Source organism: Phytophthora sojae, assembly GCF_000149755.1.
Source record: "Phytophthora sojae unplaced genomic scaffold PHYSOscaffold_7, whole genome shotgun sequence".
Lineage (NCBI taxonomy): Eukaryota > Oomycota > Peronosporomycetes > Peronosporales > Peronosporaceae > Phytophthora > Phytophthora sojae.
The window spans coordinates 476,651-492,678 of record NW_009258121.1 but is presented as its reverse complement, the minus strand read 5'-3'; the positions used below and the strand labels follow the sequence as shown (position 1 = coordinate 492,678).

Genomic DNA, 16,028 nt, shown 5'->3' with positions numbered 1-16,028 from the left:
CTCACATTCGCGAAAGAGCGACTCGGCACGCAGGTCCTCTCTCAGCTCAGCTCAGCTCAGCGGCGCGTGGCAGGCAGGGGAGCCGAAGCGATGGACCCGCACGCGATGGGCATGCAGCAGGGCGGCGGCATGTCGATGCCCATGAACTCCATGGCCATGCAGCAGAACCCGCAGGCCGCCATGGCCATGGGCATGAACGGCATGTACCCGCAGCAGCAGATGATGATGAACATGCAGCCCATGGCCCAGCCTCAGCCGACGCAGCAGCAGATGCCCATGAACTCGATGGCCATGAACCAGATGGCGCAGTCTCAGCCGACGCAGCAGCAGGGCGCCGACTGGCGCATCCAGCTCACGCGCGAGCACCGCGCCAACCTCATCGCCAAGATCTACAACGAGATGGTGCGCGTGTCGGCGGACCCCGTGCCCGGCATCAAGCTCTGGATGAACGTGTCGTGGTACGAGCTGTCGCTCTACAAGGAGTCGCCCACGCAGGAGGTCTACATCAACAAGATCTTCACGCGCCTCAAGTCGCTGCGCGCGCAGCAGTCGGACATGAACGCGGCCATGGCGGCGCAGGCGCTGCCCAACCAGGGCATGCTCTCGAGGCTGGACTTCTCCTACTACAACACGCTCAACCTGGGCCAGCGCGGCGCCAGCGGACAGGTGAGCAGCTACCCCGGCCACGGCCAGTTCAGCGGACCCGGGCCGCACCCAGGAGCTCAGCAACAACAGCAGCAACAGCAGCAACAGCAGCAGCAGCAACAGAGTAGACCCACGTCGGCCGTGTCGACGCCAGTGAAGACTGAGGCGAGTGCATCTACCAACTCGGCGGCCGAGTACTGGCAGCAGCACGCGGCGCTGCGGGCCAAGCACCAGGGCGACGTGGAGAAGGTGCACAGCGCCTTCAAGAAGTACGTGGATCACATGGAGGGCCACGACGAGACGGAGCAGAAGAAGAAGCTGCGGTACCTGCTCAGTTACGTGGAGCTCTGCGCCAACATCTTGAGCGAGGACAAGGCCACGCACCCGGCGCGCAAGATCGAGGAGCTCGACAAGGTCTTCAAGTACATTGTAAAGATCGTGAACCCGTACCTGAAGAAGCTGCGCACGGAGACTGACAAGCGGAGTTACCCGGCTCCTGATGGGAGCAGTGGCGGTGTCGGTCCTCCGTCGACTTCTGCTGGCCCGACGTCTTCGGGGCCGCCGTCGAGCGTGGGATCCTCCACAATGCCGACCGGAACGTCGAGTGGCTTTAGCGCTGCTATGACGCAGCCGCAAGTGGCCGGCCAGAACCAGCAGCAAGGCGCAGTAAATACGTCGGCGTCGATGCAGCAGACCCCGCAACAGAAACAGCAGCAGTATATGATGCAGCAGCGGGCTCAGCAAATGCAGCAGCAGCAACAACAACAGCAGCAAATGCAGCGGCAGCAGCAAATGATGCAGCAGCAACAAATGATGCGCCAACAGCAGATGCAGCAGAAGCCCCAGCAACAGCAGCAACAGTTTTCGGCGCAGCAGGCAAGTCAAATGAATCAGCAGCAACAGAATAGTCAGAACGCGGCGAACCAGCAGAGCGGCCAGCAGACGCAGCAGCAAATGGGGCAGCAGATACCCTCGCGACCGCAGCAAGGCCAGCAGAATCCCGCACAGCAGCAGCGGCCACCGCCACAGCCTCAGAAGCCCCAGCAGCCTCAGCCACAGCCTCAGCCACAACAGTCTCAACAGCCTCCGACGTCACGAGGAGAGAGCCCGTCAATCGGCTCCGGTCTGGGCTTGACTCTGGACGACTCGCTCTACGGCAGCATGGGCACCGACTTGCTGCAGATGCCGACGCCCTCCGGGACCTCGTCGGGGCTCATGGACTTCTCCAGCGCGCTGTCGCCCACCAGCTTCGGAGGCATGGATCTGCTCGATTGGGACGACGGCACCGGCGCCCAGGGCACATCAGGCTCCGGTGGCGCTTCGGGCGGCGACAGCGCGGACCTCATGACCTTCGTCGAGACCTTGTAGATGGTAGAGATCAAGCGGCGTCGCGCGCGTCTCGGAGCGGAAGGCATGGCTAGGTGCACTCACTCTCCAGCATTTCGGGTCAACCATCCCCTCCGTCCGCCGGCGTCTTTGGTAGTGTAGGCTTTGTGCTTGCTCGTAGCAGTAGGTAATTGTAATTCAACTCCTGGGTGAACCAAACCAACCAACATCAGATACCTGCAGACAGATATGGCCAAGTTGAAGTGAAGTGGCGTCACGCCGACACAAACATGACGAAATGGCTCAGCTTTTTTAGTCGGACCAAACAACTGTTCAGTAAACAGCTCAAATCCTCATTGCGATCGTCCATCGGAGGCTCGGGTGAACATGGCGCCGTCCTTCCCGTCCACGCTGCCGCCGCGCGTGCCGTCCACGGCCTCCAACATGCACGTGACGGCGTCGGACATCAGCCTCTTCAGCCGCTCGGACGACGAGGGCGAAGAGGACGCAGTGGCCGTTGAGGACGAGCAGCTGGCTGTGCGGACGCTCGTGAGCGAGCAACAGGCCGGCGACGAGGGCGAGACGCTGGCCCAGGAGCTGCTGGAGGCGCTGCGCCTGGGCACCAGCAACTTCCTGCTGGCCTACAACACGCGCGCGGGTATCGCGGCGTTATTGCGGCTGCTCAAGCTGCTGCAGCGCCGCGACTGGAGGGCGGCGACGGATCTGCGCCAGCTGCTGGACGAGAAGCACTTGGCCTTCCGCGTGGACGCCGTGAGGCTCGGCCTCTTCCTGGGCTGGTTCACAGGGGGTTATAGGGGGCTTAGAGCGCTACTACCGGTCATTCTACGGCGCGTTCTACCAAAGAAGCAGCTGCAGGACGACAAGAAGCTCAAGGAGATCTCGGCGCTAGGCTCAGGAGCTATCGCGGCCATTGCACTGGGCTTTGTGGACGCTAAAAGACGTCGGTCACTAGCGCTTTATGCCCTCACGAGAGCGCTGCAGTGCGGATACAACACGGCCAAGAGGCTGGGCCGCTGGCACTTCTGGGGAAGCGACTGGCGATTCGGAGACGCGCTGCTGTTTGCGCTCTCGAGCGCGCAGGTCATGTACGCGTACGTCATGAGACCAACGACGCTACCTCCGGAGTACTACAGGTTCATTGTGCAGACTGGCCCAGTGGAGCTGGAGACGTTGAAGCTTGTGCAGCAGGTCAATCGCGGAGGTCCAGCGAGCGCTGCTGTCCTTCAGAAGCTGCTGGACCGGAAGCCAGGAATCCCGAGGGATTTCCCGCTGCCCACGGACATTGTGCCTTGCAGGCTTGTGCATTCAAACGCCGACTCGTGCGTGGTGGGGTCGGTGCTGTGCTTCAAGCGCGCCTTCCAGAAGACCTTCCCGCTCTACCTGTCGCTCTTCATCGTGCCGGGCGTGGTCATCCACTTCAAGCGCTTCCTGCGCTCGCCATTCCGAACGCTTGCGCGCTCGATACTGAATGCTACGAGGTCCAACTGCTTCCTCGCGTCCTTCGTGTCGCTGTATTTGTCCCTCATCTGCTTGCACCGCCGCGTGGTCAGTAAAGACCATCGCTTCATCTATTATCTGGCCGGACTTGGAGCCTCGACGACCATTCTCCTGGAACCCAAAAGTCGACGCTCTGGTACGAGTGCTTGAGGTTTGAATTGGCTCTTTCGGATGTGGGATTGATAGGGATTTTGTGTGTTCAGAGTTGGCGCTGTACGTGTTGCCACGCGCACTCGACAGCTTGGCGATGATCCTGCACGACCGCGGGATCTGTTCCGGCTTCAAGTACGGTGAGATTGCTCTCTTCTCGGCCTCGATGTCTGTAATGATGTACTGCTATGAGGTAAGTTGTTTCCGTCTCGTTGTTGGCTGGATGAGCCGAGTACTAAGTGCACGACTAACACCCGATATCTAATGACGCAGCATGAGAAGGAGTCCATGAGCCCCTTCCTGTACAGCACCATGAAGCGCTTCCTGCAGACCTCGACAGACAAGAAGCAGTTGTACGCAGCTTCTCTTGAGAAGAAGGAGAGACGACGATCGCAGTCGATGGTGCAGCCCCTCGTGATCTCCTAATCCCCGTGAGAGGATTGATGTGGCTGCTATATTCTCTGACGCTGTACGGCACTGGTTCATGTTTGTATTCTTTTCTTTTGTGCTGCGCCTTGAGCGCAAGAAACTGCACTCGCTGGTGGTGCTGGAGCTTCGTGGCTCTCTGTTGAATTGATAAAAGAGAGCAGACGATAGCTGCTGCGTCGCTACTGTTTGTTGTCTTTTTCCGAGCCTTCCGACTATGTTGGTCTATACTCCAGCATCACCAGCCATTGCCATCTCTCACAGCACAAATGCTAGCGAGTTTACACCTGCGCAAAACGCACGCTGCGAACGCTGGGCAGTTCCTTGAGCGCGTTGAGTGTTTCGTCGGAAGGCACCGAGTCCAGAGTGAGAATGCCAAGCGGAAGCTCCACGTTGTTCTGACGGGCAAGGCCAAAGTTGGCGATGTTGATCTTCGCCTCCGACAGCTCGCTGAGGATACCGGCGATAGCACCGGGCACGTCCTCGTTGTTGAACACCAGCAGGTTGCCCTTGGGGCGGAAAGCCGGGAAGTCCGAGTACTCGTTCACGCGCACGACACGCGGGTCCTCGCCAAAGACGCTGCCCTTCACAAGGAGGCGGTCCTTGTTCTTGGCCTCCACCACCACGGCCAAACAGTTCTTGAGGTGGCGGCGGACAGCGGCCGGGTCGGTCTGCAAGTCTCCCTGACGCACATCGATTCCCTTGGCCATAGCGAGCAGCGAGGCATTCAGAAGGCTGACATCAGGCTGGTCCTCGTCCTCAGCATTTTGCTTGTGCTCGCGCATGCTCTCGAGCATTCCCTTGAGCAGCGCGTTCTGAAGCACCTGGCGGGCTTGCGGCGTGGTGATGTCAATCTGGAAGCCACCAGTAGCAGCCAACGAGATGTTCGTGATGTGGTCCTTGGGGTCCGCCGACAGCGTCAGCTGGTGCACGAAGCGGCCGAGCGACTCGCTCAGCTCCAGGAACGGCTTCATCTCCGGCAGCAGCGTCAGCGGCATGAACACGCCGTTGGCGACGCCACGGTAGTAGCGCTGAGCCAGAGCGTCACCGACGTTTTCGGCCAGAAGGCGGTACTTACGGCCCTGCAGCACGTCGTCGGACGCCGCGCCGTCCGCGTGGGTGCGCGCGATGACATTCTCGTGCTTCATGAGCTCGAGCCACTTGGGCGACAAGTCCCGTCCGTCCTTGGAGCCCGCGGACTGCAGCAAGTCCAGCGCGACGCCGCTGATCTTGCCCGACTCGAGGCCGCGCATCAGCGTGTTCTCGTCCAGCAGGCCGTGGCTTCCCTTGTACTCGGCGACCGACACGATCTTGACTCCGGGCTTGCATTTCTCCAGGGCCGCGTCTCCGAACATGCCGCGCGTGCGGGCCGTCAACGGCGCGTGGAACGTGATGAAGTCGCAGTTCTCGTACAGCTCGTCCATGGTGACGCTCTTGACGCCCATGAGCTCGGCCGCCTCCTGGTTCAGGTTGGGGTCGAAGCCGAAGACCTTGAGGCCCAGCGCGTGGGCCATATCCACAACGCGGCGGCCCGCCTGGCCGATGCCCACAATGCCTAAATTCTTGCCCGCGAGCTCCGTGCCGACGAACTGCTGGCGGTCGAATGGCTCGCCGGAGCGCATGGAGGCCACGCTGCGCGGCAGGTGACGGGCCAACTGGATGAGCAGACTGAGGCCGATCTCGGCCTCCACGGACGAGCGGTCGCCCACCTGCTTGGGCTCGAGCTGCAGCAGCATCACTCCCTGGTTGGTGGCCTCCATGAGGTCAATGTCCTCGCTCGGGATGGCGGCCGCGGGCACGGCCACGAGCTGCAGCTTGTTCTTGGCGCCCACGCGCAGCAGCTCGCGCGGCAGCTTGGTGCCGGGCGCGACCATGAGCGCGTCGTAGTCCTTCACCACAGACGTCAGGTACTCGTCTGAGGCTGCGCGCACTTGGTCCACAACGTGGCCGCGCTGCACGAGCTCCTGCACGCACGAGGCCTCGGCCACGTGCTCGGGCACGTCTACGCACAGGATGCGGCGGCTGCAGTCGGCCGGGCCGGACGCGGCCGACGTCAGCAGGCGCGTCAGCGGGGGGTGCACGGCCGAGCGACGCTGGGCCAGTGGCCGCGCGCCCAGCAGAGCCGCCGCGGGCCGCCGCGCGAGGTGGAGACGCTGCCACATACTGACGGACGGACGGATCTCTTGGTGAAGTGTGTTCGCTGATTGATGGATAAACCTAGAATCGTTTTGATTGGGTGGAAGATAAGCCGTGTTTTCGACCAATGAAACATGCGTATCAACTGCCGACCACTTCACTTTGCAACGAGTATGCATCGGATGCGCAGCGGAGGAAGAGGTCGCCGCTGGCGAGAGGACTGGAGGCGCATGCCGCCCTATTTGAAGGCGGTGGTGGTGGGCTCGGCCGCGCTGGGAGGATGTGCGTGTTGACTGCAATATTGTATAGGGCTGGAGCTGCGCTCTAACAATGACTATGCTGGAACTGTAGTGTACGTGGAGAGCCATGTGGAGACGATGCCGCTCAACGGCCGCCGCCGCGTCATGTTCCTGTCGCCGGAGCACGAGGAGCGGCTGGGCGAGCAGGCGTACCGAGAGATACTGAGCAGCTCCCGCCTGCTGCCGCCGTCGCACCCGGTGCGAGAGTTTAAGGCTCCCGACTATTATTGAGATGGAGATGAAGTGGCTCACTTGAAGTTGCTCTGTCGCTGTTGCAGATGTCGCGGGCGGTGGCGCGCGTCGGCCACAAGATCGCGAGCGAGTCGGACGCGCCCTTCATGAAGTGGACGTTCCATGTGATCGAGGCCAAGGAGCCCAACGCCTTCTGCCTGCCTGGGGGCAAGGTGTTTGTGCACTCGGGGCTCTTCAAGGTGCTGCGCGACGAGGACGCGCTGGCCGCCGTCATGTTCCACGAAGCTGCACACGGCGTGGCCCGTAAGTTGCTATACTAGATAGTGAAGACTAGCCACGGACGGTCTGTTTAACGATGTTTTGTTGCTATTTATTGTAGGTCATGGCGCCGAGAAAATCTCCTTCAGCTTGCTGGTGTATGGACTTCTGGCGCTGCTGTTCCCGGACTACGGCCAGATTAGCGATCTGGTATGGATAACTAAGCTTTGAGAAGGTGGCGGTTATACTGATAACCTATTGTGATTGTGGTTGCTGCTTGTAGATGGTGAAGCTGGCTGTGGACCTGCCGTTTTCGCGCAAGTTGGAGCTGGAGGCCGACTCGATTGGGCTGCGACTTATGGCGCAGGCGTGCTACGACCCTCGCGCCAGCATTCAGATGAACACGTTGCTGGGCCAGCTGGACAAAGGCTCGCAGTTCAAGTACTTCTCGACGCACCCGCCAAGTGAGGAGCGAGTGAAGGCGCTTCGGTTCGTGGAACGTTTGTGTTGGTGAGGGAAGTGAGCCACGGTTGCATTCATAACGCGTTGTGTGTTGTACAGGGAGCAACTGCAAACCGCAGTGGACATCTACGAGGCGTCGGACTGCGGTGCACGGAAGCAGGCATTTGCGAAGGCAATGAAGCCAGCCTTTTCACCTCAGGAAAATGCAACTTTTGACTGGTAAGAAGATAAGTCATCCACGTAAAATGGAGCTTCGACCGGTTGTGATTCCCTGGCGCACAAGCCACCACAATTCGCAGCCAGAAACTCTCTAACCTCTGGAGTAGCTCGAACGCCGACGTAGCAAGAGGAGTCATCACACTTGTCGTACAAAAGTTTGACAATGCCTAGCTGACCCTCCGCTGCAGCACGCTCCAGGACTCGTTCTATTAAGTAGACCTTGCCCGTCGTCGCCGCTATCTTTTCCACGTACAATTTGGCCAACACTTGAACCACGCACCACCGACTATCCATCGCAGCTTCATCCATAGTGACCGCTACGTCAAGGAGATTGCATTTAACGCACAGAAGCTCCACGGTGCTAAGTTCCTCACCAGCAACAGCTTTGCTGAGCGCGCGACTGACACCGTAGCCTTTTGCTTTGTCCTGAAGATACTGTACGACATCCCAGCGGCCAATTGAAGCAGCCTCAGCGAGGACATCTCCAACAGCATAACCGCCCAGCCCCGCACCATTGTCATACATTAACTCGACCAATTCCCATCGAGCTTGGCTCGCTGCCTTCTCCAGAGCGCGTCCGATGGTAAGAGCTCCACACCAGCGGTTGTGGCCCATCGCAGCATACAGCGCGTTCTCAATATCATACTGCGTGCACTTCCGGTGCAGAAGCTTCGCCATTTCAAGCTCGCCGCTAGCAACAGCGTGTTCCAATGCGTCTCTGACATGGCGGCATCCTTCTTCGCACCCCTCGTACAGAGTCTCGACGATATCCCATCGGTAACTCGAAGCCGCCTTCTCCAAAGCAGATCCAACGGCGTATTGGTCGCACCTCTCGTACACGATATGCACGATGTCACAGTGCCCATGATCAACCGCTGCAACCAGCACGGACCCAACGTCGTGCGGCATGCACTTGGTGAGAAGAAGTCGAACAAAGTCGAGTCGATTGGTCGCAGCAGCCACTTTCAGTGCGTCCCCAACACCGAAGGACAAGTTCATGCAGTCTGCCTCGATGGAAATCGCAGCAACATCCACTCGATCGTTGATGACCGTTCTCGTTAATGCGTCACTAAGCACAGAAAGCCCGATCGCATACCCGTCCACCTGTCCACCTTGATGATAACTACGCCAAAGTACTTCCACGACTTCGTAGGCGTCACATTCGATGGCGTCCTCCAGTGCCTCTTGAACGTCCAACTCGCTACATCTCTCGGATAATTCTTCCAGTCGGTCCGTGTCATTTTCCACAGCCTTGGCTATCAACGCTGCGCCCAAGGCGTCCAAACAAGTCTCGTCGTCGCAGATGCTTATCAAGTACTCCTCCACGTCGCGCTGGTCAGCCATAACAGCAGCAGTAAGGGCTCCCGCATCCCCTGCACCGTCGTACTCTTCCATCAGCCACTGCACAACAACCAATTGTCCATGAGTAGCAGCCTCAACTGCTGCGTCTTCGGTGTCCTCGAAACTCGGCTCGAACTCGGATTTTAGCCACTCAAGAACCGCCAACTGTCCGCCGCGAGCTGCTCCTTTAAATGCCTCCACTGCCCACGCCGACTGCTTCATCTTGTCACCACTTAACTGAGTATAAATCCACTGAACAACATGCAGGTGGCCCTCAGCTGCCGCGCCGGCGATTGCTTTCGAAGTACGCGGAATAACATCGAAATACTCGCGAAACAGCTGCAGTTGCCCGCTGCGAGCGATGGGGTCGAGAGTCGACGGCATGGCGAACAGATTCACGGCATTGCACTCGTGCGGCAACGCCTGGACGCGCTCAGAGAGCGCCTTTGAGACGCCCTGCAGGTAGTGCGGCGACGCCATAGTCTGGGTCGCGTCGTGAATCAGCGAATGAGCTCCAAACCGCAAATCGAAAGCTTGAACAATTTCTTGCACTGCCCCCCCCCCCCCCCCCCACCCGGTGGGGGGGGGGGGCACTCAGGAGTTCCAGTGCCGCGACAGGGGTTCATTTCATTCGTCATTTTTTTTAGTAAAATTGTTTTACACACGGTTGTATCGTTGACTGGAAGAACGAATCACCGGTATCCTCGGCTATACCTAAAGCTCAAACTGCAATGAACTGACTGTAGACGCCACGTTATTGAATGTAGCAATTTGGGACTTTACGTAGGTAGGTTATAGCTTCTTAAATCGTATTCATTTGCTGAGCACAGATTCGGTTGACGGCTTGCCGCCCTCAGCAGCTTCGCAATGTCGAGGCCACCGTGAGCCACAGCTATTTGCACCATGCTTCTCATATCAAGCGATAGAATGCTTGCCATGCCTAGCCGGCCTTGAGCTACTGCATTCTCAATTGCCATCGCGAGATCTGGCGGCTTGCAATAGCCCTTCATGAAATCGGTCAAGCTCCACAGACCACGCCCTAGCGCTCTTTCCACCGCCATCATTAGGCGCGAATCCCCCATACCCTCGCACACAAAGCTGGGAGGCCGCTGGCAATCAACCGCGCCACTTCGTCCTCCACAAACTCCTTGAGACGAGCAAGCTTCCGTGCTTTCCGAACGTAAGAGGCACCACAAGTCTCCACCAAAAAGCCTTCGACGTCTGAAGTAGCTTTGCTCAGTGCATCTCCCAGGAAATGCGGGTCACATTTATCCGACAAAATCTTGACCACGTCTAGCTGCTTCTCGGCAGCAGCTCGAACCAGGACATGTCCTAAGTAGCTCATACCCTCAGTTGCCGCTATCTGTCACGTGTGGTTAAGGCCACTTGTTTTGCTGGTAAAATGTCAACTGAGTTTGATTGAGCAAGGTTAACCCACCGGCGACCGCTCTTATCCCGATTTTGCAGGGATAAGATTAATATAGAAATTTGTATACTTGTGGGGTAGGGTAAGCGAGGTCCCCAGCGACCCTTTGTGTTCCATTAGGTTTCAATCTCATTGGTCAAAGTTATCTAATCCAATGTCGGCTATGTGCGTAATACTGAGCTGGTTCAAGACTCAACTGGAAAAAACGTTGGCCTATTTTTCCCTAAAATTCGAGATATCTCCATCTGTAGAGAATCCAAACCAGAATGTTGTGATGCGTGAGCAGAGTACTTGATAGACTCACATTTGGTATCATCGTATTTTAATCTGCTCGGGATGACCCTGTGTGGCAGCGGCGGGGACAGTCCCTCGCGAGCATGCGGACGCTGAGGCAGCAAGCCTGCCATGATAATCTGTCAGCGTGAGAGAGATAATGCCCAGAATCCTAGTCAATAAGCAATCCGTTCAGTATCTAGAGTGTTATTGTATCCTGCGGGTGAAGCCGTGGCCGTACAAGACCGTTCGATTACGAAGAAGACGTACTGCACGTGAGGAAGCCACTGAGTCCGTGATGCGGCTTGAAATATGGTGTACATCGATTCACCTCTGTCATTCCTGCACAGCGCGTTGATTCATGCTTCCGCTGCTCGATGGCAGGCTACTGTAACTCTTAATGTTTGCCAGCACGATATCTTGCTCGCTTGGGTAGCTCCACGCCAAATGCAACTTTGACGCCTTCCAAATTCGTAGCTCCAACGTAAGTAGATGGATGCGTTGGAGGCGGGTAGACGAACTAGAGAGCGCCGCTTTCATGCTGAAGTGGATTTCAAAACATGACGAACCGAAGGTAACACGCTATCAAAATCTTGGACTAGTTTACTACTCGGTCTCTCTAGACCTACGTGACGACAAGAACATCAATGGTGCTCCGATGATATGGCTACTCTGCCGAATGAGCGTGCATCTGTGGATTTCAGTGTGATATCACGAAGCAATGGTGATTGTGGCCACGTGGCTATGCGTATTGGATTTTGTATGGCCAACCACGACAACGTGGCTTCGCGGGCTCGTCAACACTGAAATTTTTGTATAGTTCTTTGTATAGAGGTGTCATGGTTGATTCAGAGATGTCGACATTGCCATGTTTATCTAGATTTTAGTATAGAACGTTTATGTCGTTATTGACTTTGATAAGTCAATATTGAGATTTTTTGACTAGGTTTCAGTATGTCAAGCAAACGGTTTGATATATTGCTCCGTTAATCGATAAAGCTAGCATGGACTCCGGTCGTTCGCCGATCTACGAGGCTCACTGAGAACTACGACAGGCTGCCCATGTGGGGCTGGTCGAGGCCCGAAAGCGCGTTGTACATGTCCGGCTTCTGAGAGACCGCGGTCATGCCGTCCACACAAGGCCTCTAGAGGGGCGCGGGCGTGCCGTCAGTGTCGAAGTTGTCGGTCGCCACGAACGTGCGCTCCGTATCGGGCTTGAATCTCGCGAATGAGTGTCAAAACGAAAGAGGAATTTTCTAACAAACTTTGGCCTTGTCGCGTCCAGTTGAGTCTATCTGCGTCAAGCAGCTTCCATCGAAAGGAGACTAATCAATCCGATGTGTTGACATGGAGCTCCACCAAAACCCACACAAACTCGATATTTGCTATGGTCATAAACATGGCGTATTTCTTGTTGCAAATCCATCGTAATTTGTGGAGATGAATTTGACGTCTTCACAAATTGCGTCAAGCGCAAAGGAAGCGTACTATTATTTTGGTTCAATTCCCAATCACCACTCATGCTGAGCGTTCACGCCCGCGATCTCAAGCTCTGCGTCAGCGCGCCCAAGCCGTGGACAGCAGAGCCAGCAGAAGAGACAGAGTGTTTACTACCACCCAAGTTGATTGTACGTGCACCTTACGCATTGTTTGTTACTGACGATAAGTGAGCGTAGCCATGGATTTAGTACTCAAATGTGATGGTTTTGGTCGGTATCACCGGTTGTAGCAAACACGACGCAACCGAGGACATGTTTGGCACATAAATTGCGATTTGTGACAGCATTTGGGTTAGTTTTGGAACATAAATTGCGATTTGTGACAGCGTGTTTGTAGTTTTGGAAGAGTTCCATACCCAAAAACCTCCGACCCTCCGACTTTCTCCGACTCGTACACAAAACATGCGGATAGGAGGGTGGTCACCTTTAACTATCACCCAGCTACGCGCGAACCTAAAACCCCTAAAGGCTCGCTGCGCTCGCTGGGCCAGAACCCTAAGCCCGCTGCGGCTCGCACGCGTCGCCTCCGCTTACTAGGTAGAGCACTGCTGGGTCCTGGGTTTGCAGCCGCGTGCTACGCACACGGACTGTCAAACCGCAGGCGGGGGCTCGCTACGCTCGCTCCGTGCCATCCATCCCAAGGCTCCGACCCATGAGCAAACGGGACGACTTATCTATCTTGGACTGTGTATGCATAACACTTTGGGAAGGGGTAGGGTAATACTGTTATGCTCCGACCGCGCTTGACTGGGGATTTGTATACCTATCATCTTAAGTGCGGTCGGAGATTTGATGATATTCTACCATACACTGCTAAATTAGCAAAACGCTGAGCCCTAGAACTTAGTACTAAAACGCCCTAAAGTCGTTATTCGCGCACAAAAGCTCCACGACGTCCCATTGCCCGCTCGAAGCTCGCGCATTCGCTTCACAAGATTCCACTGCTCGCTCTCAGCGGCTCTAACCAGCACGTTCGCAACAGCACCCTACCCGGCGTTGGCATACATCAACTCGACCAGATCCCACCGCGATTGACTCGCTACCTTCCTCATAGCGGCGTTGACACAGTAAGTTCTGCATGCGCCGTACAAGACCTTCACCATTTCCCAACGATCGTTTTCCACTGCACTATATAGCGCCAACTCAACGTCATACTGCTTGCACTTCTGGCGCAGAAGTTTCGCCATTTCTGGTTCGCCACTTGCTACAGCGTGTTGCGATGCCCTTCCGATGTTGAAGCTACCTTCTTCGCAGCTCGCATACAGAACGTGCACCACATCCCATCGGCAGCATGAAGCCGCCTGCTGCAACGCCCAACTGATGCGACGAGGGCTGCACCGCTCGTACACAAGTTTAACGATGTCCCAGTAGCCATTCTCGACAGCTTCATCCAGCGCGGACCGAACGTCGTCCACCTCGCACTTGGTGTAAAGAAGCTGAACGAAATCGAGTAGATTGAGAGCAACAGCCGCGCCAAGTGCCACCCCAAGACCGTCCGACGAGTGCATCCTGTGTGCCTCGATGTAAAGGGCTGCTACGTCCAGCCGATCGACGATAACCGTTCTCTCTAACACGTTATCCAAGTCCGCAATGTCCGCTAGGCTCAGCGACACATCTTGATCACTGCCCCAGAGTAATGTGACAACATTATAGCCTCGCTTTCTATCGCGTACACTAGCGCCTGCCGAACATTAGACTGTCTGCATTGCTGTACTAGCTCTTTCACCCGAGCAGCGTCGTTATTCGTAGATTTTATCTCCAATGCCGTGCCGAACGCATTCAAGCGAGTATCCTCGTCCCAAATACTCGTCAAATACTCCTCCACTTCATCCTGTCCGGCCACGAGAGCAGCGCCAAGGGTTACCTCTCCCCCCACACCAGAGAACGCATCTAGCATCCACTGCACAACCGGCAATTTTCTACTTCTACCAGCCTCATATGCAATCATATTGATGACCTCAAGACTCGGTTTGTATTCGAATCTTAGCCACTCCAGAACCCCCAACCGTCCATTGCGAGCGGCCGCCCTGAGTGCATCCACTGCCCCCCACCATCGCTCACCGCCGATCAACTGTCTATAAATCCATTGAACCACGTGCAGATGGCCTTCAGCTGCCGCCGCGGCGATTACCGTAGGAGAACTTGGAATGACGTCGAAATACTCACGAATCAGCCCCAGCCGGCCACTACGAGCGATGCCATATAGAGTCAACGGCATGGCGAGCAGATTTACGGCATCGTAGACGTGAGATAGCGCTTGGATGTGTCGAGGGAGCGCCTTTGACACGCCCACGGCGATGGCGCCATGAATTTCGCGAATGAGTGAGTGAGGTAGGAGGTCAAATCGAAAGTGAAATTTCGTAAAAAAAAAACTTTGTCCATTAGTAGTCGAAAGTCACCTGTCGTCTGTAGTCGTGTATAGTTAAGTCCATCTACCGCGTTGGTTACTGCCATAGCCATTCCCATCGGCTAGGTCGTCTTTGATAGGACCGAATCAATAAACACGGCGACCCGAAGCACAAGCTGAAATGAAGGAGGCGACTTGTACGACTGTCGACCAGGGCCTCCGAATATGGCATTTTTATTTAGTAGGTTGGTCGTTGCAGAATAAATTATCCCCTGACGCTCCTACCGATACAACAGTACATTATGGCATTGCCCCCAACGTACCACAATAAATAATGCCATTATGAAAAGCATGAAGTCTATTAACAAGACACCAGTTAGCTTATCATCTAGCTCAAATTGTCCACAGTCGTTGCATCCCAGTACGACCGATTCTGGCGGAGAAACAAAATCGTCTCAAGCGTGCGTGGCAGCAGGCCGTGTCGTTGATGACCAAACGTCACCCGAGCAATGCTGAAGAAGCGTTTCACCACGTTCGACGTGGGTGGGATGCTCTTCAGCTGCTCATACTTGACACGGTCCTGTGCAAGCCGCCGGCGCTTCCGAAGACGCTCCACGAACGACGCGGCTGGATCCTCCTCCTCTTCACTCGCGGCCGCGTCGTCCGGTCTGGCAGCTTCGAAGGGCTGCAAAGCGGCCTTTTCAGCACGCGTCAGCCGCTGCGCCTTCCCGCGGAGAACGCGTACACACCCAGCCTCAAATCTGGGTTGTGCACAATGTTGGCCCGAGGCCCTGCAAAATAAAAACCATTATACAATTGTTAGTGAAAATATTGAACACAAATTCAACAGTTATAAACTTACCATGTAGCGCCCATATTGTGGCTTGACAGCGATCAGCTCGTCGAACCACTCGCGAACGTCCAGCAGGTCGACGTCGGCTTCGAAGGGCCTTCGAGACCGACTCGATGTCGCACAGCTCCTGGTACAATGCCCGCAGTCGCTTGTTCATCGCCGGCGGCGGCAGCAGGTCCATGAGGCCGTCGTCTTCGGCGTCAAGAAACTCGAGGAGCTGGAGGTAGCGCCGTACCATCTCGAACGTAGAGCTCCAGCGCGTGTCCTGGCGAATGACAGGCCGAAGTGGCGTTTTCAACCTATTTTGTAAAAAAAATACAAAAGTACACAAATTGTGTTAGAGACATATTGACACACCACACATACACATTGGCGCTTACCGTAGTTTGGCAGATTGGGTGAGAGTACGCAATTTTACCATGAGCGCCTGCACAGCAGCCAGGTCCTCCTCATGCGACGCCATGTCCGCCTGAACAGCAAGGTTCAGGCGGTGGCTTGCGCAACCAACAAGCGGCACACTCATAAGAGTTGCCAGCCGCCGGTTTACGGCGCAGTTGTCAGCTACGAGGAAGCGACACTGCGCCAGCTGTACGCCGTAATCGCGCTGCAGCATGGTCGCTAGAAATCGAGATGGCCCTGCACGGAGAGATCGTCGTCC

The 16,028-nt window shown here is 56.3% G+C and overlaps 8 protein-coding genes across 8 annotated transcripts; 3 read left to right on the top strand and 5 right to left on the bottom strand.

Annotated features, from left to right (window-relative positions):
* Window positions 1-276: 276 nt before the first annotated feature.
* On the top strand, window positions 277-2,156 carry PHYSODRAFT_352087 (hypothetical protein; the record flags this gene model as incomplete). Its single annotated transcript, XM_009533662.1, has 1 exon — window positions 277-2,156. The coding sequence occupies one exon, from the start codon at window positions 277-279 to the stop codon at window positions 2,011-2,013; it is 1,737 nt and encodes a 578-aa protein (XP_009531957.1). The 3' UTR covers window positions 2,014-2,156.
* A 202-nt stretch (window positions 2,157-2,358) lies between these two features.
* PHYSODRAFT_515825 (hypothetical protein) lies at window positions 2,359-4,065 on the top strand (the record flags this gene model as incomplete). The annotated part of the gene is made up of 3 exons (XM_009533661.1): window positions 2,359-3,625; window positions 3,693-3,832; window positions 3,913-4,065. 3 exons carry the CDS (start codon window positions 2,359-2,361, stop codon window positions 4,063-4,065), a joined length of 1,560 nt encoding a protein of 519 aa, XP_009531956.1.
* A 212-nt stretch (window positions 4,066-4,277) lies between these two features.
* PHYSODRAFT_547605 (hypothetical protein) lies at window positions 4,278-6,227 on the bottom strand (the record flags this gene model as incomplete). The annotated part of the gene is made up of 1 exon (XM_009533660.1): window positions 4,278-6,227. One exon carries the CDS (start codon window positions 6,225-6,227, stop codon window positions 4,347-4,349), a length of 1,881 nt encoding a protein of 626 aa, XP_009531955.1. The 3' UTR covers window positions 4,278-4,346.
* Window positions 6,228-6,431: 204 nt separating this feature from the next.
* Window positions 6,432-7,635, top strand: PHYSODRAFT_336136 (hypothetical protein; the record flags this gene model as incomplete). The annotated part of the gene is made up of 6 exons (XM_009533659.1): window positions 6,432-6,483; window positions 6,553-6,698; window positions 6,779-6,995; window positions 7,072-7,160; window positions 7,234-7,439; window positions 7,512-7,635. The coding sequence occupies 6 exons, from the start codon at window positions 6,432-6,434 to the stop codon at window positions 7,633-7,635; spliced, it is 834 nt and encodes a 277-aa protein (XP_009531954.1).
* PHYSODRAFT_361394 (hypothetical protein) lies at window positions 7,608-9,470 on the bottom strand (the record flags this gene model as incomplete). The annotated part of the gene is made up of 1 exon (XM_009533658.1): window positions 7,608-9,470. Exon 1 carries the CDS (start codon window positions 9,450-9,452, stop codon window positions 7,608-7,610), a length of 1,845 nt encoding a protein of 614 aa, XP_009531953.1. The 5' UTR covers window positions 9,453-9,470.
* Window positions 9,471-13,156: 3,686 nt separating this feature from the next.
* PHYSODRAFT_303608 (hypothetical protein) lies at window positions 13,157-14,388 on the bottom strand (the record flags this gene model as incomplete). Its single annotated transcript, XM_009533657.1, has 2 exons — window positions 13,157-13,793; window positions 13,844-14,388. 2 exons carry the CDS (start codon window positions 14,386-14,388, stop codon window positions 13,157-13,159), a joined length of 1,182 nt encoding a protein of 393 aa, XP_009531952.1.
* A 517-nt stretch (window positions 14,389-14,905) lies between these two features.
* On the bottom strand, window positions 14,906-15,172 carry PHYSODRAFT_516081 (hypothetical protein; the record flags this gene model as incomplete). The annotated part of the gene is made up of 1 exon (XM_009533656.1): window positions 14,906-15,172. A coding segment is annotated over one exon (267 nt), but the record flags the coding sequence as incomplete, so codon positions are not given.
* Window positions 15,173-15,272: 100 nt separating this feature from the next.
* PHYSODRAFT_516015 (hypothetical protein) lies at window positions 15,273-15,983 on the bottom strand (the record flags this gene model as incomplete). Its single annotated transcript, XM_009533655.1, has 2 exons — window positions 15,273-15,669; window positions 15,751-15,983. 2 exons carry the CDS (start codon window positions 15,981-15,983, stop codon window positions 15,273-15,275), a joined length of 630 nt encoding a protein of 209 aa, XP_009531950.1.
* Between the last annotated feature and the right edge of the window lie 45 nt (window positions 15,984-16,028).